This window comes from Camelus bactrianus, chromosome 5 (assembly GCF_048773025.1).
Source record: "Camelus bactrianus isolate YW-2024 breed Bactrian camel chromosome 5, ASM4877302v1, whole genome shotgun sequence".
NCBI classification, from domain to species: domain Eukaryota; kingdom Metazoa; phylum Chordata; class Mammalia; order Artiodactyla; family Camelidae; genus Camelus; species Camelus bactrianus.
In genome coordinates, this window is record NC_133543.1 from 95,174,981 (window position 1) to 95,202,071 (window position 27,091).

Consider the following 27,091-nt stretch of genomic DNA (forward strand, 5'->3'; position numbering starts at 1 on the left):
CGGAAGGGGCCAGTCCCGGAGGTGCTCGCGTCTCTCCCCGCCCGCTCCGGGCCTCGCCGGCGGGTGATTTGCCCGGGTGCCTCCGTGCGCTCGGCCAACGGCCTCTGAGAGCGCCCCCCCGAGTGCCCCGGGAGCCGGCGGGCGGCGGCCCCCGCTGGAGACCCTCCAGCGGGCCCAGGGGTGAGTGTTGACGTCTTCCCGACCCGGGACCCGCGGCTCAAGCCGGCCGCCCGGCCTAGCGCGGCGGCCGTGACCCTCCGGCCGATGGAGGGACCCGCGGCGGCCCCAGCCCATTCGTGGTGTCGTTCAGGCCGGAGCTCCGACCCCCGGGCCTCTCGCCTTCAACCTTGGCCCTTCCTCTCCCTCAGGGCGTTGCCACCTCTCAGAGTCCGTGGAACCAAGGGAGAGCAGGATACTCTCCAGCAAACGTTTTTGGGTTAATCTCTTCCCCGTTTCTAGTTCGGTGTCTCGTTTTGTCGATGAATTTAGACTTTTCCAGCTAGAAAGGAATTTGAGGCTTGAGAAGCTCTCAGGGCGTCCTAAGAGCTTCAAGCGAGGTTTGGCTGGTCGTCTTCCCTCATCCTTCCCAGCCCAGGCCCATACTTTCAGTATGACCTTGAACCCGACGCCTGCCGTCTTTAAAAGCAGTTTTCTGTTTTGTTTTTGGTTTTGTTATTTTACTTTGTGGAAAACAACATATTCGAAAAGAAAGGCCTTGTTGGAAGCCCAGGCATCCGCGGGAGGCCCCTGGTCGGGCGGGTGTGTAAGCATCTTTGCTCGCAGGTGTGGATGCTGGGAGGTACTCCTAGGGTTTCCTTCCAGGAGCTGGGGAGCTGGAGGAGAGCTCGGATTCCGGTTCCGCCGAGCCTCTGACTTTCGTCTGAGGACGAGTCCCCCGTCTAAGGTAGAAGAATCCTCAGCCCCTCTCCCGCTGCATCCTACCACGTTAGAGCAAAAGGGCATTCTCGAGGGAGGAGAACCCTTTCAATAGTGGTGTGCCGTCTTTTGGTTGCCGCCGAAGATGAGAAAGCCTCGGGGCCCTTGTTCCCAAATATAGAGCCAATTGTTTACAGGCCTCTCACCCCACTGAGAGACTTCACCTGAAGGATCTTAAGTGTTTTATCTCCTTAGGTGAAAAACATTTGTTTCCGTGTCAATTTCATTGGCTAATGAGATCCCAAAGGAAAAGCCCTTAAGGAAAATGGATTCGGAAAGAATTAGAGCGATTTAGTTGCACCTAGTAGTGTCTTCCCGTGTAATTAGATTGTGTGTGGGACCTGCAATTTTTTTTGGTTTCAAACAGTTGTGAATTGGTTTTACTCTTTCCGAAATGAAATTGTGTTTGCTGTCCTTTCCTGTCAGATAGGGCTGCCTCATTTTACAATTACAAAGTTTAGCTTTTACCGCCCTGCCTTCTTGTGTTGAAAGTTGTTTTCTGTGGATGCATAACCTTATTTTAGAATTCATTCCTTTGTAATTTTCCGAGTTTTCAAGGACTTTTCTTTTAAAATTAACATTGGATTACGACACCTTGATTGTCTAGTACACTCATCCTTTAAGTATAGTTGCTTGAAAAGAGAACTGAAACAAGGTGACCTGTATAAAAACCTTGATCGAGGTCCACACAGTGAGTGACAAACAATTGGACATTTTTTGTTTTTGTAATTGGGGAATTGTATAAATCTTGGCAACCACAGTCAATTTGACCCAAGTTATTTCTGTGACCTCCTGGGCTATTTCTCTGGATCCCAGTGTTCTAATAAAGAAAATGAGAAAGTCAGATTTGAATCATTGTGTTCCAGTTTGGGGACATTTTCTGCAGGTGAGATGTGACTTGACTCTAGGTGGTTTACAGGTGAGGGGTTTGGTAAGAGTTATGTTTTTGTTACATGTCTATATATATGTACATTAAGTTCATGGTTTAAGGTAGTGATGTAAAGTTTCCTTTTACAATACATTTATGTAAGATTTTTTAAAGTGAAGTTAAAGGAAAATTAAGTGTAGCTAAGAGTAAGTGTACTGTGTGAACATGGGAAAAACATGAAGTCAGTAAGTTACTGATGGTGGGAACCCCTGGACTTAGAAAGTAGAGATGTAAGATCATCTGTGACTCTGAGAGGGATTTTGTCTCCTTACTTGTATTACAGAGAATCATGTACTGAATCATGTAGACTCTAAGTGATAAAACTTCTGGAATTAATAATCTTAACTCAAAATGAGAAATTTACTTATTGCCAAAATATATTACAAAAAATGCAATGGTCTGATGAGGGAAGGAAAAAAAAAAGATCTTTGATCTGTTTTACTTAAGCAGAAACCCTAGTAATTGGGACAGTACAATGTTAAATCTTAGTAGAAAAGTTCCATTTACTTTTTAAGTTGCTCGAATTTGCTACAAAAGAATTTGACTTTTTCCCGAAGATGTCTTTTCAGTGTCCACCTTTATGATTTGTCTGTGATACTTTGCAAACTGAGAGAGTCTTGTAGGAGAAGATGTTGCTGTCAAGTGAAATGTTGAGACCCATGGGATGTACTAGTGGAAAGAAGGCTGAAAATGTAGTAAATGGAGTGTGGAGAACAGTACATTTCAGGGAGATAATGTTCTAGCAATTTGTGTATAAAATTTAAATTTCTCATGTCCCAAGGCCATACTGCTTTTGATGTCTTTCTTCAGTTCTATTTCTCAATGTAAGCTATTACTGTGCCTCAGATGCATGTACACAATGTAGGATCATCTCATTAGAATGATGCACAGATGTTGATAATAGAGGTGGCCTGTGGGGAGCTGGGTGGTTATAGGATAGGATCTGGTGGGGCACTTTATTTTCTCTGTACGTTCTTGTGTGCTTTGTACCATGTGCATGTGTTACTGGTTCATATACTGAGTGAAAGTTACAAATGAAATTAAGTAAATATAAAATGAAATACTGAATGAAAATGTGGCCAATGTATTTGTTCCTCCTTAATATGTGTGTGCATATATACACTCATGTGTACACATAAGTATTAAGGTTCTTTTAAACATACATATATTTCATCAGCTGCATTTTCTAAATTTATATCAGAAATGATGACAGTCTCTTATCTTTATTTGCTTTATTGCTTTCTTAATGTAAGATTGTACATCTTTGGTGACTTTGATCGTTTGGAGGATTTCCAGCAATGAATCCCTGATAATGGTATTATCTGTTTTCTCAGTTAGCTCCTGTTTTTCTCCCCTAGGGACAAAAGTGGGTCTAAATCCAGCACATGCAAATTGAAGCAAGTTAAGGAATTTAATATGAAGCACAGGCGCAGATAATGCCAAGTAGCAAGCAGTAGTTGGTACACATTTGTGAGTAAACATTTTCTTTTTTGGCTCTTTTTTCTTAGTCTTGAAACCGTTTGCATGCCAAATCCTTAAAAGTCACACATTTTGGTAAATACAGAACGGTGCAAGTTAGCGGTCAGAATTAACCAGTGGTCAGGACTTGGCACCTTAAGCAACTTCTAAGAACTCTCCAAAGCATGTCAGCGAGGTGGAGTTGAAGATGTGTTACACATCTCTGATGTGAAATTTAAGAAATACCCCTGCTATGGCTTACACTTATACTGGCTTTAATTTTTTATTAACCTTATTTATACAGAATATCTTTTGCTGAAAATTTAGGATGATATGGCTTTCAAAGTTATTTCCTTTTAAAGAAACTATTACTTGTACATCAAATTTTAGGCTACCTCAAATATATTTACTTCTGTCCTTTACATTGTCTTCGTGATTTCTTCATTTGTACATAGTTTTAAAAAGAAATGGATTTTTTCCCTTTCAAGATATAATGATTAGAGGAGTTTTATGGCAAAATGTTTTCTTTTAATCCAGCTTCACATTCGTATATACATTTGGTTAGTTTTTCTTTGTCCTGTTTGCAAAATCATTAAACAATGACTATGCTTAAAATATTATTTATGTTTTTTGAGGTATAGAATAACTCTTTTGAGGAGAAATTTGAAAATCAGTTTTGGTTGAAATCCAAAAATAATTTTAAGTAGATATTTACTTTTATTCATAGTTTTCTTATGAAATGAATTGTTGAAATACTGATTTTTATTCTTTCTTTTTTACAGCTGGAAAAGCAGTGTCCGTGTTGTTATGTACACCTCCAAAAAAGTTCAGATCTGTAGGGGAGTTGTTGTGTAAAGTAAACTGAACTACAGGGTAGCAGTATTTTAATAGCTATTTATAGACGTGTATTTACTGTGTTAAAAATGAGTAAAAGAACAAGCAATGACACACCACTAGGAAGGTCAGTGACATTTTATTCAGTTGAGCTGGTGTTATAGGCTTGAGACATGGTGGCTTTAAAGCTGATTTCCATAGGCTCATCATGTTCCTTTACTTTTATCGACATTTTGTATTTTGGGGCAGCTTCCTTTCTACTGCATTTCCCTGGAGCATGGATCCTCCTCTAATTTAGAAGGTTACTCAGTCATTTGTACTGTCTTTCCCCTTGAAGGCATGTCATGTTTTTTTAAAAACATACATGTAAATATGATATTAATTACAGATTAATAGTGTGAAACTTTCAGTCCCTCAAAATGAATGCGTACGTTAAGGATTTATTAATGCATATTCTATATTTGGTATTCATTTCCTCTAAGTCATCAGATGTACATTCAGTAAGAGAAGTTTTAATTTGTGTTTTGTGATTTTCAGGGAGTTGCCTATTCTTTTTTTTAGTAAATTTAGAATTAACATTATTTAACTTGTGAGCCTGATTTTCATCATGAGGTTTTATTTTTTCATGCGTGACAGCAATTTCTGATTTCAGTTTTATAAAGTCTTAGCAGCTTTCCTTCAAATAATTGTTTAGGAAATTTCCATTTAAGTTTTATTTTAGGCATGTTTGAGTTATCAGCAGCATGCCTATGTATTTATGCAGAGAGGAAGAGAGGGTAGGTGGGTGCGCATTTGTGTTGTGGTTATACAATAATTTTTAAAATTTGCTCCTAAGCAATATCCTCAAGGTGCAGTTTCTACTAAGAGAAGGCATTATGTTGAGGAAAACGTTTTCTTCAGGCTTTTATTTTTCCTTTGTGCGTGTTTGGTTCTCACAAATGAGAAGTCTCCATGTGCTCTCTATAAGGTATTGTCTTCTGACTTCACTATGTAGAGAAAACTGACATTTTAACACTCAGTCACCCCATCTTTATTTTTTGCCCACAGAGTGAGTGGGGCAACATTTCCTTCTCCTACTCCTGCTGAAATGGCGGAAATTAGTCGAATTCAGTATGAAATGGAATATACCGAAGGTATTAGTCAGCGAATGAGGGTCCCGGAAAAATTAAAGGTAGCACCGCCAAATGCTGACCTGGAACAAGGATTCCAAGAAGGCGTTTCAACTGCTAGTGTGATCATGCAGGTTCCAGAGAGAATTGTTGTAGCAGGTATTTTACGTTTGTTTATAAAGTCTCCTGATAAACCTTTATTTTATGTATTTTAATGACAACTTTTGGGTTTTTCAAAATACTTAGAAAAGGAGCTGGGAAATGCAACTTTACATTTTCTTCAAAATTTTATACATTAATGATAGTCTGAAATTTCAGACAATATTTTTATATAATTCAACTAATTACTGAGGTATAATTTATATACATAAAATATGTGTAATTTTTAAGTGTACAGCCTGATGAGTATACATTTTTGACAAACGTATACTCCTGTGTAACCTCTAGTGCAATCCAGATATAGAACATTTTCATTATTCCCAAAAGATTCCCTTTTCCAGGGGAGAATATAGCTCAGTGGTAGAGTACCTGCTTAGCATGCATGAGGTCCTGGGTTCAATCCCCAGTACCTCCATTTAAATAAATAAACCTAATTACCTCCCAGCTTTAAAAAAAAAAATAGATTTCCTTTTTCTGCATCTCATTTAATTCCTACCCCTCAATTCCAGACAACCATGATCTCCTTTTTATAACCAAAGCCTAGATTAGTCTTTCCTAGAGTCTCATATGAATGTAATGATACAGTATATCATTGGCTGGCCTCTTTTGCTTAGTGTAATGTCCTTGAGATTCTTCCATATTGTTGCCTATATCAGTTGTTCATTCCATTTTTCTCTTAATATTCCACTGTGTGGATACACCACAATTTATTTATACATTCACCTGTTGATGGCCATCTGGTTGGTTGATGGTTTCCTTTTTGGTGCTGTTAGGAATAAAGCTGCTATGAATATTCATGTACATGTCTTTGTGACATGGTTGTACCCTGTTTTGTTCCCATAAGTGACACATGAAAGTTTCAGTTGCTCCACATCCTTGCCAGTATTTTGTACTGTTAGTCTTTTTAATTTTAGCCATTTCTAGGGGGTATGCAATGGCAAATACATTTTAATAAAAGCAGTATCTTTTAAAAATCTCTTTTCCTTTTTATTTTATTTTTTATCCCCAGGAAATAACGAAGACATTCCATTTTCAAGACCAGCAGATCTTGACCTTATACAGTCAACTCCCTTTAAACCTCTGGCACTAAAAACACCACCTCGTGTGCTTACACTAAGTGAAAGGCCACTAGATTTTCTGGATTTAGAAAGACCTCTTCCAACCCCTCAAAATGAGGAAGTAAGTACTAGAGTTCTAACATCAACTGAATCTGAAATAACATAGGCAAAGCAAAAGTTGAAGAGGAGTTAAAAGGCTGTATAAATCATATTACTAGCCATATGTAATGAAATCCTCCTGCGTGGACCATTGATTACTATAAATTTTGGTTTACAGATACCCCAGATCAGACACTATACTATTTTTTTTTAATGTAAATATTGTATTTCAGGAAAATGGACAGTTCTGTGGAAATCATTAACATTCATGTAGTCTTGAAAGGAGAGCTGTTATGGCTAGGAGTTACACTTTAAGCAGTACAGGACAATTTGGGAAGTTTAGCGTGGGAAAAAAATTGATGCATCACTTTGTTATAAAAGCAATCTGGCAAACAGGGCAAAGAAAGCTCTTTTTTCCCTTAACACTACCTGTTCCTCCCCGATTGCTGAAAAGTTTCTACTGAGTTTGTTACTGCCTATATATGGCAGTATGTGGACCAATAAGACATTACTAGCAAAGTTCAGATCTTGCCTTTGCTGTTGATTCAGAGCCAATCTTGTAAAACTTCTTTTCTGTCATTTCTATAGTTGCAACTTACTCATTAGAAGTTGTGAATTCCTGTTTTGTCATGAGGCTAATATAAGACAATGTGCAAAGATATGTTTTTACTGATAATGAGACTGCCTTTCATTTGTCATATATGCCTTTCCTAAGAGGGTAAATCACCCGTGTAACTTAGGGGAGTGCAGTTTCCTAGCACTAGGTATGGCCTTTTCTTAGGTTGGAAGTTTCTGCTGGAGTGACTGAGGTAATCCACTCATAGGTGCCAGTGTAGGCATTCTAGGTATTTACTTGGTGAAAAGTACTAAATTTGAGTATTCCCATAATGAAAAGACACTAAGGTACTTGCAGAATTATTTTTATTTATCAGATATTTTTTGAGCTTTTGTGTAAGACACTATGCAGTGAGACAGTTTCTTCACAGTGGTATGGATGAGGGGAAGACTGTAAGAGCTGTGAATAATATCGTCTTGGAGTGAGGGTTCTGCCTGATAAGAAAGCAAAGATGATCTGTGTTTCAGTCCGTAGAAGGATCACGTGGCCCTCAAGAGGCAATCAGCTCATGAGCAGAGTAGAAAAGGGAAAGAATTAGATCTGGTAGCTTCTAGGAAATGGGTTGAAATAAGGCCCTGAGTGCTGATAACATGGATGATTCATTCAGATGCTACTCAGAATACTCAAGTGAGATTCCCCCAAATCCTGTACTCTGTAGTAATCATTGTACAGCATATGCTGAGATGCCCAAATGATGACAGTTCTCTGTGTTCTTAGGCAGTGTGAATGAGGAAGAAGAGACTGTGACACTAGACCTACCTCCCCCCACCGAAAAGGGGTTCCAGTGGTGTCATTGTTCCAAACACAAATAGCCCCCCCCTCCCCCGGGGAGAAAGGGGAAAGGCAGAAGCCTTATTGTTCATGACCTAACATCAGAAGTCACATTGCATCATCTGCAGGAGGGATCACCCACCCAATTTCGAGGGAAAGAAGCATAGATTCCATCTCTTAATGGAAAGAGGTCAATGATAACATTTTTGTGAGAAGAGCATGTGAGATGGAAGATTGTGGCTGTTTCTAGAATGCCAAGACCTTTAAGCTAGTTAAGACTTTTTTCTGTCTAGTTTGCAAATATCCAACCTTCTGAATTTGTTTTTAAACTCAGAAGCCAGGAACATTTATTCCTGTAGTATATGTGTCTTTAAAAACTGTTGTAAATTGTTCTTAAATAATATAAGTGTATAGTATAAATCATAATAGAAATATCAATAATTGTACCAAGTAAGATTAATACTTAAACTAGAATTAATTTTATTCTTGAAGAAGATAGCATTTGAAAGTTTATCTGCCCTATCATAAGTAGGGTTTTTAAAACATGTCTAATATGCATACCTGGCGGCAATTCCTGGTTATGTTCTTTTTAAATTTTGTGAATAGCCTTGGATTAAGATTCTTCTGATGCTAAGCAGCTACTAGGCTACTAAGAATATTTTCTCTTCCTTTCCCTTTCTTTGTGCCTAGCAGATCCGTGCAGTTGGCAGGCTAAAAAGAGAGCGCTCTATGAGTGAAAATGCTGTTCGCCAAAACGGACAGCTGGTCAGAACTGACTCCATGTGAGTAGAACCACTAAGTGTTGTGTCTCCTTCATAAGTTTTCTCCACATATTGTCTGTCACATCCTTTTCTAAATAATTTAAGTCTTTTTTTTAATCCCCGAATATTCAGAAAAAGGAGGAAATGTGTATATGTTTTATGCCTAAGAACCTAAAGAAAAAAATAATTTACATTATGAATAACATTTACATCAGTTTTTTATTTTATACTCTACATGGCCTTAAAATCTGACCATTTTGTTAGCTGTGAGAATTTTTCAATACTGTTATCCTCTTCTGTGTGTATGGTAGTCTTCTGTAAGTATGACTTGCTTATTTTAAAGGACCTCCTTTAAAGTATACTTAAGAAAAATTGATAAGTGTAAATGCTCAGTTCTGTGCAGCCTTCAAAAATGTTTATCTAACATGTAGGTTGGGGGAAAAAAAAGGAAGAGACTTTATTAAGGAAACATACTTATTTTCAAGTTACTCAATTTGTCATACGATTGTCAAACATCTAGCCCTCTGCAGCTCTGCTTCTAATGAGCCGTGATGAACAGGATTAGTTTTCAGCTCTCTGCCTACTGAGTCATTGAATTCTTAGATGCCTTTCATTTTCCAAAAAGTTAAGTACGTTGTTTAAAGGACTGTTTGTGTAAACCTTTCTTTCTCGTTTGGTTATATTATCATACCCTGATCTTAAAGCTACCCCGCTATAAGATGTTTTAAATTGGGCAAGTGCTTTTTGTTGTTTTATTAAAATTAATGGGTCTTTAATAATAAAATACCCCTTTTAAAACAGTCAGAATTTTAAGTCTCAAAGCCATTGGTGATTGTAACTTTTTAAATAGATGATTTAGATTGTTTATGTAAATGAACGTTTCTCCTTATTAAGTTTTCAGTCACTTTTCACAAGCTCATTTATCATGAACCATATTTGATATCAAGCATCATGTTAGCTTCTCTGGAAATTTCCAGAGAATCAGGAGAAGGTACGTCCCTCACAAAGCTTACAAATCTAGATAAAAGCAAAACGTTTAAATGTATATACAAAGTAACTTAAGCACAATACAGTTAAGTCATTTATGTTAAACCACATCAAGTTCTAATTTGGACTTGACTAAAGAGTATAGAGATGCAGAAGGGGCTTTGATGGGGATGGGGCCTTTTTTTGTGTTAGATGCAAAGAACTGTCAACTGCTCTGATTTCCTGGGGAATCTAGAAACGTCTCCTAAAGTAGTTACAGTTACTCTGAAGAGTTATATAGGGATATAGTAACTTTAAAAGAATATGTATCTCCTCGGGGAAGGCACGTCTGAAAGGTTCAACCATTATTAATATGAATTTTTTAACGATAATGATATGTTTCCCAGAGGTACCCGGCTGGCAGTGATATCAGCTGGCCCATGGAATCTATTTTTCCAGAATATTTCCAAATATATCACACAAGTGGTGAAAAGGCTGCATAGTTTATGGTAAAGTTAGCTCCTTGATATTTAGTTCCCCTCTCAGAATGATTAAACATACACCTAAGGGCTTTTGTTACTTTCTATTTGTAATTTTTTTTAAGGCAACTAAAACTCTTCTATTATAGAAATATATAGTTTATTTAGGGCCTTACTTACTTTGAAATTTACCAATAGTGAAATAAAAACCAGGGCTGTTTTACTATAGCCTCAGTTTTGCTTTTTCCTCACAAAGTGTATGTTACTGAGAGCTGAGTTCAGTTGAAGAGAAGGGAAACAGCTCTGTCATGTATGAAAACCAGCCCAGTGAAGTAGAGAGTAAATGATTAATTCATAGATACTTAAGCAGTTACCAATAATGTAAGTTCCTCATAACAGAAAAGATTAACAAAGGTAACTAGTATTTGATTTCTCTTTTCTTTAAGTTGCTTTAATGTCATTTTCTAGTTGTTTAATAAAACAGTATCACGTTTTAATTTTTGTTAGTAAAAGTATCATGAATATTTAACTATACCTTTTCACAGTGAAATGCTTACATTACTTTACCATACTTTTTGTGTTAGTAGTTATGTATCTTACCATGTCACGGTAAGATACTTCACCATCTTTTTATTAATAATGTAACTTTTCACTTTCTTTTCCATTGTCTTAATAACATAATTGTATTCATCTATAAGAGTCTACATTTAATTAACCTTAAAATTTTTACATAATGAGCAAATTATATATAATGTTGGTAATGTGTTAAGGAAGAAACTATTAATACAATACGACTTTATTTTGCCTCTACCAGAGTAATTTGTAGACTCTTCCTGTCTTTACCTACTTTAGTCTTTTCTTTGTTATTTGAGATTAATTGTGTGACATTGTCCATGAACCTCTGTCTGCCTCCACATATTTTATTCCTGGGCTTTAAGAATAGAAGTGCATGTGGGTATAGGAGCAGAAGCACTGGCCTTTGTTTTCTTAATCACTTTCAAGAGACAACAGAATTATTGTCAGCTACTGACACAAAATGATTGACTAGTAGAATCGTTCCTATTTAGCTTTTTCTTTGTGTTATAAAAGCTGAATATGTTAAAGAAGCATAATTATTATTTAAGGTGGCACAGATCAGATTCTGCCCCAAGAAATAAAATTTCAAGGTTCCAGGCACCGATTTCTGCACCGGAGTACACGTAAGATTTTATCTGCTCTGCTTTTCACAAGTAGGAGTTTTAATTTTGCAGGCTTATGTTGTACTAATATTTCACCAGGTAACTGGCATATAATGCCCTAATTCTCTTACTGTTTGGCTTTTAGTACCTCTGTTTCAGGATTTCTCAAGCTGTCATCACACATTTTGTTAAGAAAAAAAATAACCAGACCGACTAAGGAAGTTATGTATGATCTGGGGTATAATGGTGAAAGCAAGATGGAATGATTTACACATAAGGACCAAAATTCCTTTTCCATTTTCTTCATTTTGCTTTGGTTGGCATACTAGTCCTTGGTAGATTCAGTTGAACCAGGTGCAGTGATCCCCGACTTTTTAAAAATTTTAGCATGTTATCTTTTCTTGTTTATTATGACCCAGAATGAACGAGGAAGGAGTCTTAAGTGTAGTTTATCATTTAAGTTTTTTTTTAATTCCATAGATTAAAATTAAGCTTTGGAAGATTATATTTTGAGATCATTAAACCCACTGTTTCTGTAAGTGTGATAAAATGAGGTGTGGGAGTGACTGGCCCCTCAAGGTGGGTGGGGCACTTTGGCGAGCAGTGTAGGAATTCAGCAGCCAGTGGAGTTGTTAAGCCACAGGAGTCAGTCTGGCAACCAATGATTTTTCTCTTATTCTGATTCTCTTATTATGCTTCTGAGAACTAGCGAATGGCCTTTGTGGCAACAAATGAAAGCTTTCTATTTAAAATTTCAAGAGAAATGGTACAAAACTTGTGTTTCAGTGAAAATTTTTTGTCCCCTTTTTTACTATTTCACCTTTACTGTATTTTTGGAAGAGGCTGGAGCCTCACCAAAGAGATTATCCTCACAGTTTGAGAAACACTATTCCTATGAAAACCCATAGGGAAAGAGGTGTTTAAATCTGCACTTACGTTGTAATAATGACATAGTTATGCCGAGTAAATTTTCATTTAAATTTGAGTTCTTACGTTGGCTAGTGTTGTTTACTCAACACTCATTCAGTAAGATTTCGTGTAAGCATGAGAGAGAGCTGTTACTAATGAAATAACATAGTAAACATAAGTGCTTTTCTTCCAAATGTCCTAATCTTTTATAAAAGAAAAAGATAAAATTGAGTTTTTGATGTTTTGTAATATTACTAGGATCAATTTATCAACATGCATTTTTATTTAATTACTAATATAATGTTTGCTTAAATAATCTCAGTGCCTTTGCAATATGTTTACTTTTTTATTTTTCATAATAGTTCATATGTCAAACAAAAAACAAAAATTCATTCCACTTTGGTTGGGTGGATGAGTGGACAGAGATGAGACTCAGCTCTAAAAACCCTATTTCCCACCACAGTTGATGCCGTGCTGGGCATCTCAGCCAGCAGCAGACTGATTGCCAAAATTGGGTTTATTCTTTTTTGTTCTTAAATTTGTTTGTAAAAATTATTTGCAAGACTGCTTAAAGCTTTGAAAAGGAAGAATTGCTAGAGTATTTCTTCTAATTAGGGTAACCATGGTTATCTTATGATTTAATCATTCAACTTACCTATAGATAGAAATAAATATTAAAGGTCAAGGGCATTTAATCTATACATATGCTGCCCAAAGTGGTCATCAGTGTATAAAATACTTCCTACTCTGTTTTTGCTATTTATGAAAGATTGCCATATAAATTAATGAAAAGTTAAATTTCTTACTAATCTTTGAAACTTCAATTTCTTTTGAGAAACAACCCAAAACCCAAATATGTTTTTGATGCTAGTCTTTGATGAAATAATCTTTGCTAGTATTGATGAAGACTTAATTTAACTTTTATCTTTCTACATAAATTTTTTTCTTCTTAAGCTACAATTGAGGACCATGTAGGGTTTATTTCATATATTAACATACTCCAATTTTATATGATTATAGAATCTTAGAATTGAAAGTGGTCTTATAGATTGTTTTTAAAACTCAATTTACTGCACATTCCATCTTAAGAATTCTTAGCAGTTAATCTGAAAGTAGTTTGTGCTTGACGACCTGATTTCCTTTGTATGGACGGGAAGTACTTGTACCTTTGGAACTTAATTCCTATTGCTTATTTCTGACAAAGTGAATTCTAGCAAAGGAGGCTTTCTTTCCTTTTAAATTTATAGGGCAAAAATCCATTAAACTTTTTTCGTGGACTTTGGTTCAGTTTGCCGACATTGGTGCTCAAAGATTATAATTCTAAATATTGATCATTACAGACTTCAGCATCTTTGTAAATACAAAATATGTGAAGTTTTCAATTTAAGCCCTAAAATAGGAAGACAAAAAGTTTAATTAATTATATCAATAGATACTCTACTGATTAGTCTTTTAAAACTTGCTGAAGTAAATTAGCCAGGTTTTTTGACACTGCTATCAAGCGTGAGAGATGGATTGCCTGTTTCTGTTGACCCAGAACGAGCCGTTTTATTCCTACCTCTGGTGACACTTTTCTAACATGAATTCAGTCTGGTTTCTCACAAAGAACAACAGCTTCAGATTTTCCTTGTGCTGCCTAAAGAGAATTCTTGAGTGCAAGGCCAGTACTTAGACTTTGAGTCCCAGATAAACTGATTCTTTTACTCTTCTTGGCTGCCTAGTGTGGGCTTTGCCAAGTACTTGGGTCAGTTGATAAGCTATGTGTATTGGTGTTGATAAGATAGATAGATAGATAGATAGATAGATAGATAGATAGATAGATAGATAGATAGAGATGCATGCCAGGAGATTCTTAGTCTCTGGACAGACATTTAGGGTAACCATCCATGAAGCCTGCGTCTGAAAATTTGCTTTTATCTTGACACCGTTAGGCCTAATTCCTATGGTGAGTCAGCCCTGACAGATTAATTTCTCAATATGCCAAGATTTGGCTTAGATCTTTCTCTTTTAAATAGTCATTCGAAAACATGGTTTTCATATTTATTGTACTTCTTGCTTTGGGATCATCGAGACATTCAGAGTTGTTGACAAGATTGTGGAGAAGATTTTGTTTTTAATATTCTGGGACTCCTGGAATAATATTAGATGACAGCTATCCTTTCAAACATTATCCCACTTATTTTATGATTTCCAAACAAATACATGTTAAGTTAGGAAAGATTATACAAATTGAAATTAAAGAGTTTATCTTTTCAGTTGTTCGCTGTCTGCTCCACTTTCATTGTTTTGGACATAATACCAAGGATGAGGTTTAGTGTGAGGTGTGTTTCCCTGACACTGAGGCAAGTTACTGAGCACACGTCCCATAGTCCTCTTCCTGTAACAAACCAGATGCCAAGTCCATATATCAACACCTTGTGTGGCTGATCACGCTCTAATATCAAACAGATCTCTGACTACTAAAAGTAAGAGTTTGAGGTTAGAACTGTAAAATTGCTTTATTCAAGTGTGTTCAGCTTTTTGGAGGCACTGTCAGTGGCGCCAAAGACGTTATGAATCTCAGCTCATGTGAAAGAATTACTAAGATTACTGTCATTGGGAAACCCCAAAACGGTTTAACATCCATCTGAATAATTTAAGAAGTATCCTCGCCTTTTCATTGTATTCACAGAATTAGGAGTAGTTTCATGTTTTAGTCCTTGAGTTAGAAAGCCCATGCTTTAATATAACTCAGTAATCAAAATGCTTTTGTTAGCTTTCTGAAACTTTAATTCGTCTTTAAATTTAGTCGTCGTAAACTCAGATTACTTCATTGTGTTTGTGAAGTGTTTGAAATGACATTTTCATGGAATCACTTCCGATTCATGCATGTGAACTTTGGCACCTGTGTACCAGAGTTCTCTTACTCCTCCGGTCACCCGTCAGCTGCAGTGCAGTGGTGCTTGTTAGAGGTTTGGTGTGCTGAACTGGAATCCTCACGCTAAATGAAGAGCGCTGCCTCTCCGGAGCTGGGGGTTGAATATGCTCTTTGCTGTAGTTCTCTCCCCTCTTAAAGTTCTTCGTTCATATTCAGTGTGTTTAATCTGATGTTTAAAGCTACACCATTACAGATGCTGCATGGTCGTCTTTTTTTGTTTGTTTGTTTAACAATTTAATATGTTTATTAACTTTGGTTTGACTTTTTTAGGGGAAAATGAAGGGTGGGAAAAATGGGCAAGAAAACTCAGATAATTCTTTAAATATGAATGTTTGGGGAAACTGCTCAGCTGAAGTTTTATAGAAGTCTGACTCGAGTGTTTTTCTCTTCATTTGCTGTGCTTCTGTAAACAGTGTGACACCATCGCCACAACAGGTTCGGGTTTGTCCTCCCCGTATGTTACCTGAAGATGGAGCTAATCTTTCCTCTGCCCGTGGCATTTTGTCGCTTATCCAGTCTTCTACTCGTAGGGCTTACCAGCAGATCTTGGATGTGCTGGATGAAAATCGCAGGTGATTGGCCGTCAGTGATTCTTGCAGCTTTATTGCATATTTTTTGGCCCCTTGTTAGTGGACTGTGGTGTTTTCCTTTTATGTTTGCACTTCTGTCTCTTTCTAAGATCCAACGGTTTTAAACAGCTTGCTTTGCTTTCTTTTAATTTGAAATTATTGTCCAAAATTCACATTTCACAAGGTTCTGTTAGCTTCTCTTCAGCCAGGGAAAGGATTCAGTTGATAATAACTGTACATGAGCAGTGCAATGATTTTTTTCACAGGCTTTGTTGACTTGTTCTAAGTACTTGATTTCATTTTGGGATATGCTGAGGGTTTGAGTGTGGGATACTGGACTGAATTGTACAGATTTTCTGCAAAAAGTCTTTTGATTTAATCATTTATGATACGACTGTGTTTGGATTAAAGAAGCAAATCTGAGAGGATGATGTCAGTGTAGCTGCAAGGACATTTTTTTTTTCCCCTCTTAGCTAGGGATTTCTAGCCCTGCATTGAAAATCCCAGGTGCTACTGTCTTTTTTTTTTAATACTGATTTTTTTCAGTATTGGCAGCTTGTTTGACTTTTGAATATCTCGAAGTAAAATCATTAGTAGTATACTTAGACTTGTTCATACAAATACATTTTTTGCCATTATTTCAAATACTTTATTATCCTTGCTTCATTACTAGTATTTTTAAAAAAATGAAATTTGGGAGCTTTTTTTGGCATAATGTAGAAAAGATGCAATTAGTTACATTGCAGCTTCAAACATTTTATCTAGTGATTCTGTGTCAGTGAATTTTCATGATCATTTTCCAAGACTGTTAATTTTTGCATGTTGAAGAATTCCCAATAAATTAAGCTGGTCCTTCCAGAAAACCTTGTCTCTTACCTTAGGAACCGATATGTCTGATGGCTTGCTCTGAACAAACTTTTTCTTCTTAAGTGCTTTTGAGCCTCACACGAGCCCTAGGTGTCTGACCATATTTGATAAGTGTTTGTCCCGCTGCTCTGTTGAGTTCTAGTGGTGTTCTTGTGGGCCCACGGACTTAAAGCTGCACCAAAGAGCATGAAAGAGAAGCTCATGGTGGGGGGATTACATGTACATGTATTCATGTGCAGGTGTGTGTATATATCTCCCCCTCCCCAAGGGTTTGGGGTCCCTCTTGTGCTCTTTGGAGCTTCGAGGACTGTCTCTGAATATTTGGAGCCTGTAAGAAGCAGCATGGTTTAGAAGGGAAAAATGGATTCAGGGAGTCAGATTCAGTCTTGATCCAGCCCGCTGGAGAGCCGGCTGCACCACGGCCTTGGACAAGTTGCTTAGCTTCTCTGGGCCTCATTTTCTTCATCTATTGAAAAAAAGGAAGGGTAATAGCAATATTACCCAGTTTTCTGGATTCTCGTGAGGACTCTTCCCTCCTCGCCTGTCTTTATTTAAGATATTGGGATAATGGCCTCAAATTCTTTATTTAGTGTTGCAGGAGATCCTTAAAATGGTATTGAATATGAAGTACCTGCCACTTGACTAATATTTCCAAAGGACTGTTTTCTCCTGCCTCCTTAGAATAGATTTATTCTTCACCAGGTATCCTCTTTAACTTTTTAATTATAATAGAGCCTTAAAAGAGACTGGATTATTAGGTCAAATTATATCATATCAAATCCTATTACAGTGAAAATAGCTGAATAAGAAAGGTATTTATAAACCCTGTATAGACTGAATAATAGCTCAATGACAAAGCCCCAGTGCATGAAAATTATTTATCCCCTCCGCCCACACATACACAGGTCAGTCCAGTATATGAAACTTGTAAAAGCAGTTGGATTTTCTTTTTCTCCATAAAGGAAAAATTTTGCCTCAAGTTCAAAAGTATAAAATCAGAAATCTTACTAATGTAAAATTTACTTTACAGAAAACTATGTTGAGCTTTAAGTGATTTTTAAAAACTGTAATACATTGATAACTTTAAAATCCCTTTTCTGGGAAGGAATTATTTTATTCACTTAAATGAGATTTTTAATAATTCATGAATTAGTTGTATTAATAATTCTTTGCTCCTGGATACAAATCTTGGCACCTGGAGGATCAGATTCTCATTAGTCTTTTTGGATGCTTTCATTTTTAAAATGTTTTTTTTTTCTTCTATTGCATTTAAATCTCTTACGATCTGAGTGTTGAACAAGATTTAATTAGAGTTGTAGGTGCCAAATTGGTTTTTATTTGTACTATGAGAACTGTCTATCATGACTTATCTGATACAAGAAGTAGGAATGTGAAATTTGGATAATGTTCTTCTTGCATGATTATAAAGTTTTAAGTGCTTTTATGTTCCTTGCTCTGTACATTATTTTTTCCTTTCTGTTTTTTACTCGTGGCTCTTATGCTAATGCAGTATCTTATCTTTGGTTTATGCCATCGGATTAGGTATAATTAAGTTAGAATTATTTGGCATAAAGAAAGAAAAAACCTTAATGGCTGTTTTGTTGTCATAAAATAATGCAGATTCACAGGTGCTCAACGTAAGAACTATTTTTAGTTTATACTTTACGGACACCGTTGAAAGGTTTATGTATTATGTTTTTGTTTTCTCATTGTATGAGAACTTATGTGATCTAAAACCAAGTTCAACATGAAAATAAAGTTAAATCCTAGATGTTTATTAGAAAAGATTATTTACATAGGTCAGTGCTGTGCATTTGGAAAACTGATCTATCAAAAATTTACCAACACCTGGGACAAGCACCAGCTGTGTCCTTTGGATTTAAAATGCTATTTAGTCCTTAGCTAGTTATGAAATGCCCACGTCTTCTGACACCTGCTGGAGCTCCGTATCTCATTGTTCTAAGCAAAATATTAGTATTTTTTAAAAGTAACTTAGTTCCTATGTAAGAACATTATTTAAATATTGACAGATTAGTCATGCTTAATGTGCTTAAGTTTTATTTTTAGAAGGGGCTTGAGAATTTCATTAGCAGACTATATTAGCTTTGAGTGAACAGAATAAGAAACTGTTGTGTAAATAATTTATATTTTTTGCAAGTATCCATATAAGCATATTACTTGGAAGATGTTGAAATACAAAGTTGCAGTTGAAACAGTGTTTGCTTTGTTATTTGCAATGTGTCGTTTCTTTAAATGTGTATAATTCCTGGTGCCCCAAACTGTTCATTTACTGTAGTAGTTTCCATTTTTTAAGCAAAGAAACCTCTTCTACTAAGGCAGACCCTTTATTTACACAAAAAAGTCAGTATACAAGTTACTGCTGGGACTTGGAGGGCCTTGGATCTCATTCCCTTTGCCACTTTAATTACAAAACATATTGTTAAACATATCAAACTTAAAAAGATTTTTTTAATGTATTAACTCATACTTAATGGTAGAAAGTGGTACTTGAATGAAGTTTCTAACTTTGCCAAATACCTGTCTAATTTACTTTTATATTATATGTGTCAATTGCCAGTGTGAGAAGACAAAATGAAATACGTTGTGAAAGGTAACTGTATTATTTTCTGGCTCTGCGTTGTAAAAGGGAAATCTCTGTGGTGGAATATGTTGAATATGGTGAATCCTTTTGAGCATTTTTTTTTTTTTTAAGCGTTAGGTAGTATACAGCTGTGGCTTCACTTAGTTAACCTTTTTCAGTTTAGTGTGATGTAGAATTGTAGTTAAATAAGTTTTCCTAATGTCACAGAATAAATTAATTAGTAGGATGGAATGACTTTAAAACCTGTCTCAAGCACATGTGATTTCTCACTGTTCTTCAGCCAACAAATTAGAAGTCCAACATAGCTCCCTCAAAAGTCTCTGAATCTCTTATCCTCAGGCTCCAGAAATTTAAGTACAGTAGTGCATTGAGGAAACATACAAGCTAAACATTAAAATTTTCTTATATAAATTGACTTGACAGAAAATAGCAATTAGTATTGTAACCAAAATTCTATAACTGTACCCCCTTACAGACAAAAACTAGTGCATTTGGTATTCAGTGTTTACTGTAAGAATTGTCTTGATACTTAAATTCAGGCAAAACCTGATCAGTCCGTAGAGAATGAGACATTCAAAATAGAATGTAATAATTTTTAAAATCCTAATATGGATTCTATACCTCAGCCTCCTTTCTCTGATTAGTAAATATTGCCAATTACTTTTTGGAGAATTGACCAGTGATCACGCAGAGCTTTTGTTTCTGATTAAAAAATAAATAATATTTATTGGCAAGGTGACTGCTTACCTAGGTAGAGAACCAGTTGTCCTCTAGAAATCAATTATGTACTCAGTGAAAATCCCCACGAAGTTTTCCAGTGCGCCCAGTCTTCATTTCCAGCAGCCCTGTGTGTCGCTCCTGTTGTCTCTCAGCATCAGACTCACATGTCTGATTGCATTTCCTGTGATGTGCTGTAGTATGTGCTCCAAACGTGTCCCCCATCTCCTCAGCTCCGGAACTGAGCTTGCAGGTTTGCTCTTGAGAGCTGGGGGTTTGAATGAGACACACCTACATTGAGATACCAGGCACTCAGCAAAATTCATGAGGCGGGAGGCAAGGAATTGTGGGAAGTGGGAGTCACTTGAAATTTTTAGTGTTCAGGGTAGAGCTGTTGATACCAGATGAGCAACCATGATCATGCAGGTGCTACTAACCGGTTCTTGACATGCTTTTCAAGTTGTTGGTGACGTTTTGCCGACTAGAAGAGAGAAATTATACTTTTTAAACCAGTTGTCCTCTGGCTTGAATTTCATAAATTAATATATGATAACCCCCCCAAAATTATTTTATATGTTGATGTTATTTTGCTACATAAATACAGATTCCCTGTGTTTTTTAACCCATTGAAAATACTAAATTTATGAAAATCATAAAATGAAGGACAGAGAGACAAAGATATTTAAAGTATTTGAAATATATTGTATTGTATCAAAACATACAATGTAATCCTATTTGACATTTATTTGTCTTGTTTTTGCTTTTGTTTCATTACCACTCTGTTTCCTGATCCTGTCTTGTGCCTTCTCTCGCCAAAACCTGCCTTAGACCTGTGTTGCGCGGTGGGTCTGCTGCCGTCACTTCTAATCCCCATCATGACAACGTCAGGTAAATTTTGAGACTTTGTAATTACCAGGGTGAATAGTTGACTGAATATGTATTTTGTAGGACATAATGCATGTAGTAGCCACGCCTTTATATTACAGCTTGAACTTCTACAGCTTTTCTGTCTGAGTACATTCTGCTTTTCTCTGAGAACAGTGAGTCTAACCATTCATGTCATCTGGCCACCAGAGTCTAAAGAAAAAAACTCAGTAGTTTTGATACTGTGTCGCGTGAACATCTGGGATACTGTTTTTAAATACAATTGTAATAGCTTCTGGAAGATCATGTTTAAAACACAGAAGAAATAATCTTACATCTTGCTGGACAAGCGTTAATTGTTGCCGGAAGTTCTGTCCAGCATTTTCTTTTCAGTTGTTAATTGTCGACAGTGTCACTTTCAGTGTGTAGATAAATGTGTCTGTAAAACATCATCCTACATTGGGGGAAGTCAGCATCGACCATCCAGGAAGTTAAATGTTTAGAAAGGGAATTTAGTTTTAAGAACTTTTGTCATCTGTTGGTTAAGCTTTTCTCTCTTAATTTTTCCCCTTTCATACTCTCAGATGTGCTTAGCATGAGTGGTTATTTCTTCCTGTCACACATAAGGACAAATAGGATGGTACACACAAATACTTCAAGTTCTCAAGTGCGAAAATCCTCATTTCCCAGCTTCTAGAGTAAAAAAAAACTGGTTGGTATTCACAGATGCCATTACTGTGATTTTTTTTTTCAGAGCCAATTTTATTTTAAGCAGAAATGTATTATCCGTAGCAGTAGATTTAAAACTGGCAGCAGTGTTTATACGATGAGAAGCTGGCACATTCATTTTTAGGAAGAGGAGACGGAAACGTCAGTTTCTCATTAATACTAAGTTCAGGTTAGCGAATGGAAAATGTGTCCTTCATGGTCCCTTAACCACTCTGCTGACTTGTTTCTTTTTACAGTATTAATTCAGTCCACTGAGTTTTTCCTTATGCATTTCTCATAAGTTTGTAATCTTTTACTTTCTGTGAAAGTATTTTCAGCTAGTAATCTGACTTACAGTTTCTTAGAGTTTTTTAGTTTTGCTAAGTACAAGTTTTAGTTTAAGACACGTCTGTTTTAAGTTGAATTACACAGTAAAGTGTTTTGCCATATCCTTAGATTTTTTTTGCAAATGAAGATTTCCTTTACAGATGTTTAAACCCTTAGTTTAGAATCTAAACTGTAAGAAGTCCCTTTCAGTTATACTTCATTCTCTGTGTTCATCCCACGTCCCTTTACCTTTGAAGCAGTTGCTTCTGTTATTTGATTTTTCCCCCTAATCATCTCATGTGTGACCTCAAAGAAATAGAGAAGTTTTATTTTGAGGATAAAATGTGGAGAAGAAGAATCTTCAACCCTTATTTTTTCCACTCCTTCAATAATTCTGTTTAATGTTCAAAGGAGTAATTAACTCAGACGTTTGTAAATCTGTAGTTCCAGCACCTACTAACTCAGTAGTCACTCCTCTATCTGATGCAGATCCTCTCAGTATTTCAGTATATCTGTTCTATTCCCATAAAGAAAGAGGCAGATAATGAGAAAGCAAGTCCAAGTTAATTTGGCCGTAAAAGAAACATTTAGAGATTGTCCTAGTTTTCTGTCGAGTCAGAAGACGTGAGGTATCATTGAGACTGCAACCTGCATAGTTACCATCGGCGTTCAGAATGATGATACTGAGTGATTATAATGGTAAAAATTCCATTTCACGTAATTTATTTATTAAAGTGTTTTTGAATTATTTTCCAAGGCATTTGAAACAAGATTTTCTGAATATACTTATTTTTAATACGTCTGGATGAAAAGTGTCATTCTCTTCATACACCTTTGTGTGATCATGTGCTTTTGTAATGGGGACTTGCTTGAAGTACTAGGGATACATGATCTATGCGACAGCTCTGTAGATTACGTAGAAGTAACTTTTTAATTCAGTTTATTTATAATCTGGTCATTCAGAAAAGTTAATATGCCATTTTACTGAAATAACCATGTAGGGTTAAAGTAGTGAGGATATAAACATGTGAGGTGAGTTGTATGGTATGTAAATTGTATCTCAGTAAAGATGTTAATTAAAATATATTTTTAAAGTGGAAATCTGGGCAGAGAAGAATAGCATTTGTGTGTATTTGTTTCTCAGAAGTTTATTGTCATTCATTTAAAAATCAGTGCCCTTTTAGAAGTAACTGCATTTGAACAAGAAGTACTTTTTAATGTTTTCTCTAGATTTTGTCTTAGTGGCTTTCCAATATTGTTTTATACACAGCCTCTTGATTATTATTGAGCCAGTTCTGGATCTGAATGTGGTGGCAAAATGTGTTCAGGTGATTTTATAATTGCTTCTGTGGAGACACACTAGAGAGTAAATAATTGGAAATAAGAAGTAAAGAGTAGAAATGGCAAGAGAAGAGGCAGTGAGAAGAGGAGGCGAGATTAAAAATGATCAGTCTTACTTTTTTAGCTAGAGTTCGTTTACTTTGTGTTCCTGCCAGTGAGTCTCAGCAGGGACTTCTGAGGGACCATGCGTGGACACCAGTTGGTGGAAGAACTGTGTATCGTTACGTCCTGGAATAGCAGCTCTCAGACCTTTTCAGCCAGGCATCCTTTTAAACAGTGCCAGTCCCTTTGAGTTGGAAAGTGTCTCCCATTGATATCTTTATGAGACTTTCTGCTCATTCTCAAACTTTCAAAGACATTTTCTCAGTATTGTAGATAGTTGTTATCCTGAGCTCTTTTCTTTCCTGTGTTAGTACCCATTTAGATTGGTAAATATTTTAGTAATACGTACTGGTAATACCAGTCTTTTGAATAGTTCTCTGTGCAATACACAGTACAGTCCGTGACTTACCAGGTACTTATAGTTCTATTCTAATCTTAAATTGTATTTTTATTTCTTATTGCTAGGTATGGCATTTCAAATATAGACTCCACAATTGAAGGAACTTCAGATGACATGACTGTTGTAGATGCGGCTTCATTAAGACGACAGGTATTTAATGTACCGAATATATATATAAACCTAAATTACATTCAGGTAATACTTAAAGTGGTGTTTCCTAACATTTTATCATTTTCTCTCCAGTGGAACCCATGAATGAAAATATTGTATTTATCAAACTATTTATTAAACCAAAATTGACTTCCCCATTTTGATTAAAGATATATTAAACCAGTATTTGCATGTTTTGATCAGCATAAAACAGTATTACCAAAATAGATTGATGTAATTCTAGCCAGTAACAAAGAATCTTAACATTTTAAGCAAACCATTACAGCCATAAAGTGCTCTGAACCTGGGATGACCCCTCAGGGTTGGAGCAAGGAGCCTGCGCCTTTAAGCCCATCACAAACCAGTCGTTGGATGCATGTTGCCTTCATAAGGGAGCATGAACTTGGGCGAGGCAGTTGTTCAGTGTTCACTGCAGGGCTACTCACAGTAAGGACCAAGGCCGAGGACAGTGCGGTCAACCATTGACACTCCTAGCAGGTAGGGAGTTAGCCTTTTAGTCCTGAAGGGCCTGGGTGACAGATCACAGGGCCCACTCTAACGGGTTAGTTTGTGGGATCGTCTCGGTAACTCAGAGAGGTGGACAGAGAGGGCATGAAACAGGTAAAGCAGGTTAAAGATGAACAACTAGAGTTGAGCGACAGAAGCTCATAAGAGAAGAAAATTTAGGTGAATTTATTAAACTGTCGTGGGTAACACTTTTTTCTGTATGTAGCTTTCTTTGTTTTGCTCCAAATGAGACTTCTCAGGTTTGTAATAATTCTTTTGACAAATTAAACTACTTTATACAAATCTGATTACTTAAAGCTCCTATCTTGTTTTTTTGTTTTTGTTGCTTTTCACTTAGATAATCAAACTAAATAGACGTCTACAGCTTCTGGAAGAGGAGAACAAAGAACGTGCGAAAAGAGAAATGGTCATGTATTCAATTACTGTAGCCTTCTGGCTGCTTAATAGCTGGCTCTGGTTTCGCCGCTAGAGGTAACCTCCACTCTCAGAAATATTGTCTCAACAGCTGGAAATATAAAGAGTTTGCAAACGTCTTCGTTTCTGTCTTTGCATCGTATGCCATTTTACGGTCCATGCCCTGAAAATGTGTTTCTCCCAGAGGGGAAGGGGGAAGGACTTCGATGTGCAGAGGTAGAGAGGTGCCTCCTGCCCCTCAGCTGTGTTTACCTTTAACCAGTTCTGCCATTGTACCTACTTAACATTCTCTGCATGTTTTGTAAATAGGCTCTAGTTTGGTTTTGCTTTTTTTAAGGAATTTTTTGCCTCATCAGTCTGCACAACTAATTCTCTGAATGAGAGAGAGAGAATGTGTAGAGAATGGATTTAGAAAAGTGTCTGTAAAGGAAAAATAATTCTTTATTTTGTCCTGTTTTTCAAACACTATTAAACAGTTTCGCTAATAGACATTTTTGCATCCACATTTCAAATGAACATTTCTGAAGTCATGGGCTGGTGTCAGGTTTAATAAAATCAAGCCACCTCATATTTCATGATCACCTTCAATAAAGTAATTCCTAACGTTTTCAGCAGTTTATCTAATATGTGTGTAAAATGTGCATTTTTATTTTTATTTTAGTTTTGCAGATGGTTTTCTATAAAGTACATTTTTACTAAGCCCATGTGTGAGAGATTTAAAAAACCACAGAATAAGGTGCAAATGTAGCGCATTTAATAAACTGTCAACCAAAGCTGTGTTTGTCTATTGAAAGATTTCATTTCATCATACTGTGCTGGGAGCTTTGTTCCGTATCGTATTACTTTATATGAACTTAAGTCTTTCCATCTCTGGAACAAATAATGCAATTAATGCCTTGACAGGTGGCAGGAGTCTAACTTGCTTCCTTTCAGATACCTTTGTGCCGGTCATGCTAGGTGCTGGTTTTGCTACAGCTATTTTATTCTAATTGGTAGTGTCTGCAAAGTGGTTCAGATGAAAATATCTTGAGTTGTGTTGCTTTTCCCTTTGTATTTAGCTTATACGCTAAATCTCATGAGAATTAAATGCATCAGTGAAACCAAGTCCTGAGAACCTTTAATTCTCAAACTCTTTCCCTGTTTTGGTTCAGAAGTGGGTAGAATTTTAGTTAGAGGCAGCATCGCCATGTATCTTAAATATCTTTTTACCAAGGCAGTGAGTTTTGAGAACTCAGGGGAAATTCTTTAGATCTAAGTAGACTGCACTGTTCTATTCTTGCTTCTCCCCTGTCCTTCCAAAAAAAAAAAAAAAAAAAAACTTTAAGTGGGGATTCTTTACTTCCTAGGGTTTACCATGAGTTTGGTGATAGTTTTTTTTACCCAGTGCAGTCTTCTGACTTTTATAATATTCTAATGATGTAGTTAATTGTATTAGTTCTGTCTTTATATCACAAGGTAATTTCTCTGAGTAAACCTCCCAATTGAAACTACAAAAATGTTTTAAAAAAAAAGGATAAAATTAGTACCTCTTTTATTGGGCAGGCATGAAAAGAATTCCACAAAGGTTAAAAATGAAATAAAAGCAAGAATTCTTGGAGATAAACATAAAAGCTGTATTTCTCCCTGTTTTATCAAACACTGGAATTCTAGGACTTTCTCCCTTAATGGCTGTACAGGGGGCAGGAGTTACAATTCCATGTCTTCTTAAGCAGATGCTAGCTGTAACAGGAGACTCCTGCTTGAATCTGGGACCCCAGAAAACTACTCCCCAGGCAAAAGGGTAAGTGAGAAATCAACGTGCCACCCAACAGGGACAGCAAAGAAACGTGTCTCCACCTTGCCACAGATCTAAAAGACTGCCTGAATCTCTTAACTCCAGAGCCAAGCTCTGCTGTGCCAGCCTCCCTCCCCTAGAAGTTGCTCGTCACTGTAAGAAAGTGGTTTTGAAAGGAACAAATTCATTCCTGGTCAGGAAATACTTCTTAGAGAACTGTTTGAGCTGAACCTTGAAATAAATCTATTATTTCAACAAGCAGAGGATGAAGAAAAGATTCCAGATGCAGGGAACAGTGGGAGAAAGGGAATAGCCAGGGCCGGTAAAGCAGTGATCAGCCTAACACACTCCCTACTCACTCACAGCCACGTCATAAGTGTGTGAAGTGTAGCAAGTAAGTTGTTCCGCTCCTTTCAGAACTCCAAAGGTTGAGTTATTTTTTTCATTTCTGGGAATACTTGTTGAAGCATTTGCAGGTTTATACTTTGAGAGAGAATTGATGAAACTATTTGCAAGAGAGCGTTCCTTCCTTTCCTGCGTCAATGTCCGT

At 36.5% G+C, this 27,091-nt stretch overlaps 1 protein-coding gene across 10 annotated transcripts; it reads left to right on the forward strand.

The window, feature by feature from the left end:
• The first annotated feature begins 4 nt into the window (after positions 1 to 4).
• MFF (mitochondrial fission factor) lies at positions 5 to 25,540 on the forward strand. 10 transcript variants are annotated; one of them, XM_074364413.1, is made up of 12 exons: positions 5 to 180; positions 3,223 to 3,334; positions 4,105 to 4,283; positions 5,204 to 5,424; positions 6,434 to 6,603; positions 8,659 to 8,750; positions 11,299 to 11,373; positions 15,592 to 15,750; positions 19,193 to 19,225; positions 20,762 to 20,821; positions 23,741 to 23,825; positions 24,691 to 25,540. In XM_074364413.1, exons 3-12 carry the CDS (start codon positions 4,246 to 4,248, stop codon positions 24,820 to 24,822), a joined length of 1,065 nt encoding a protein of 354 aa, XP_074220514.1. In that variant the 5' UTR covers positions 5 to 180; positions 3,223 to 3,334; positions 4,105 to 4,245; the 3' UTR covers positions 24,823 to 25,540. The 10 variants fall into 10 exon arrangements, with proteins under 10 accessions (XP_074220514.1, XP_074220515.1, XP_074220516.1 ...); XM_074364414.1 differs by having other exon boundaries at positions 7 to 180; positions 8,662 to 8,750; XM_074364415.1 differs by lacking the exon at positions 19,193 to 19,225 and having other exon boundaries at positions 7 to 180.
• The last annotated feature ends 1,551 nt before the right edge of the window (positions 25,541 to 27,091 follow it).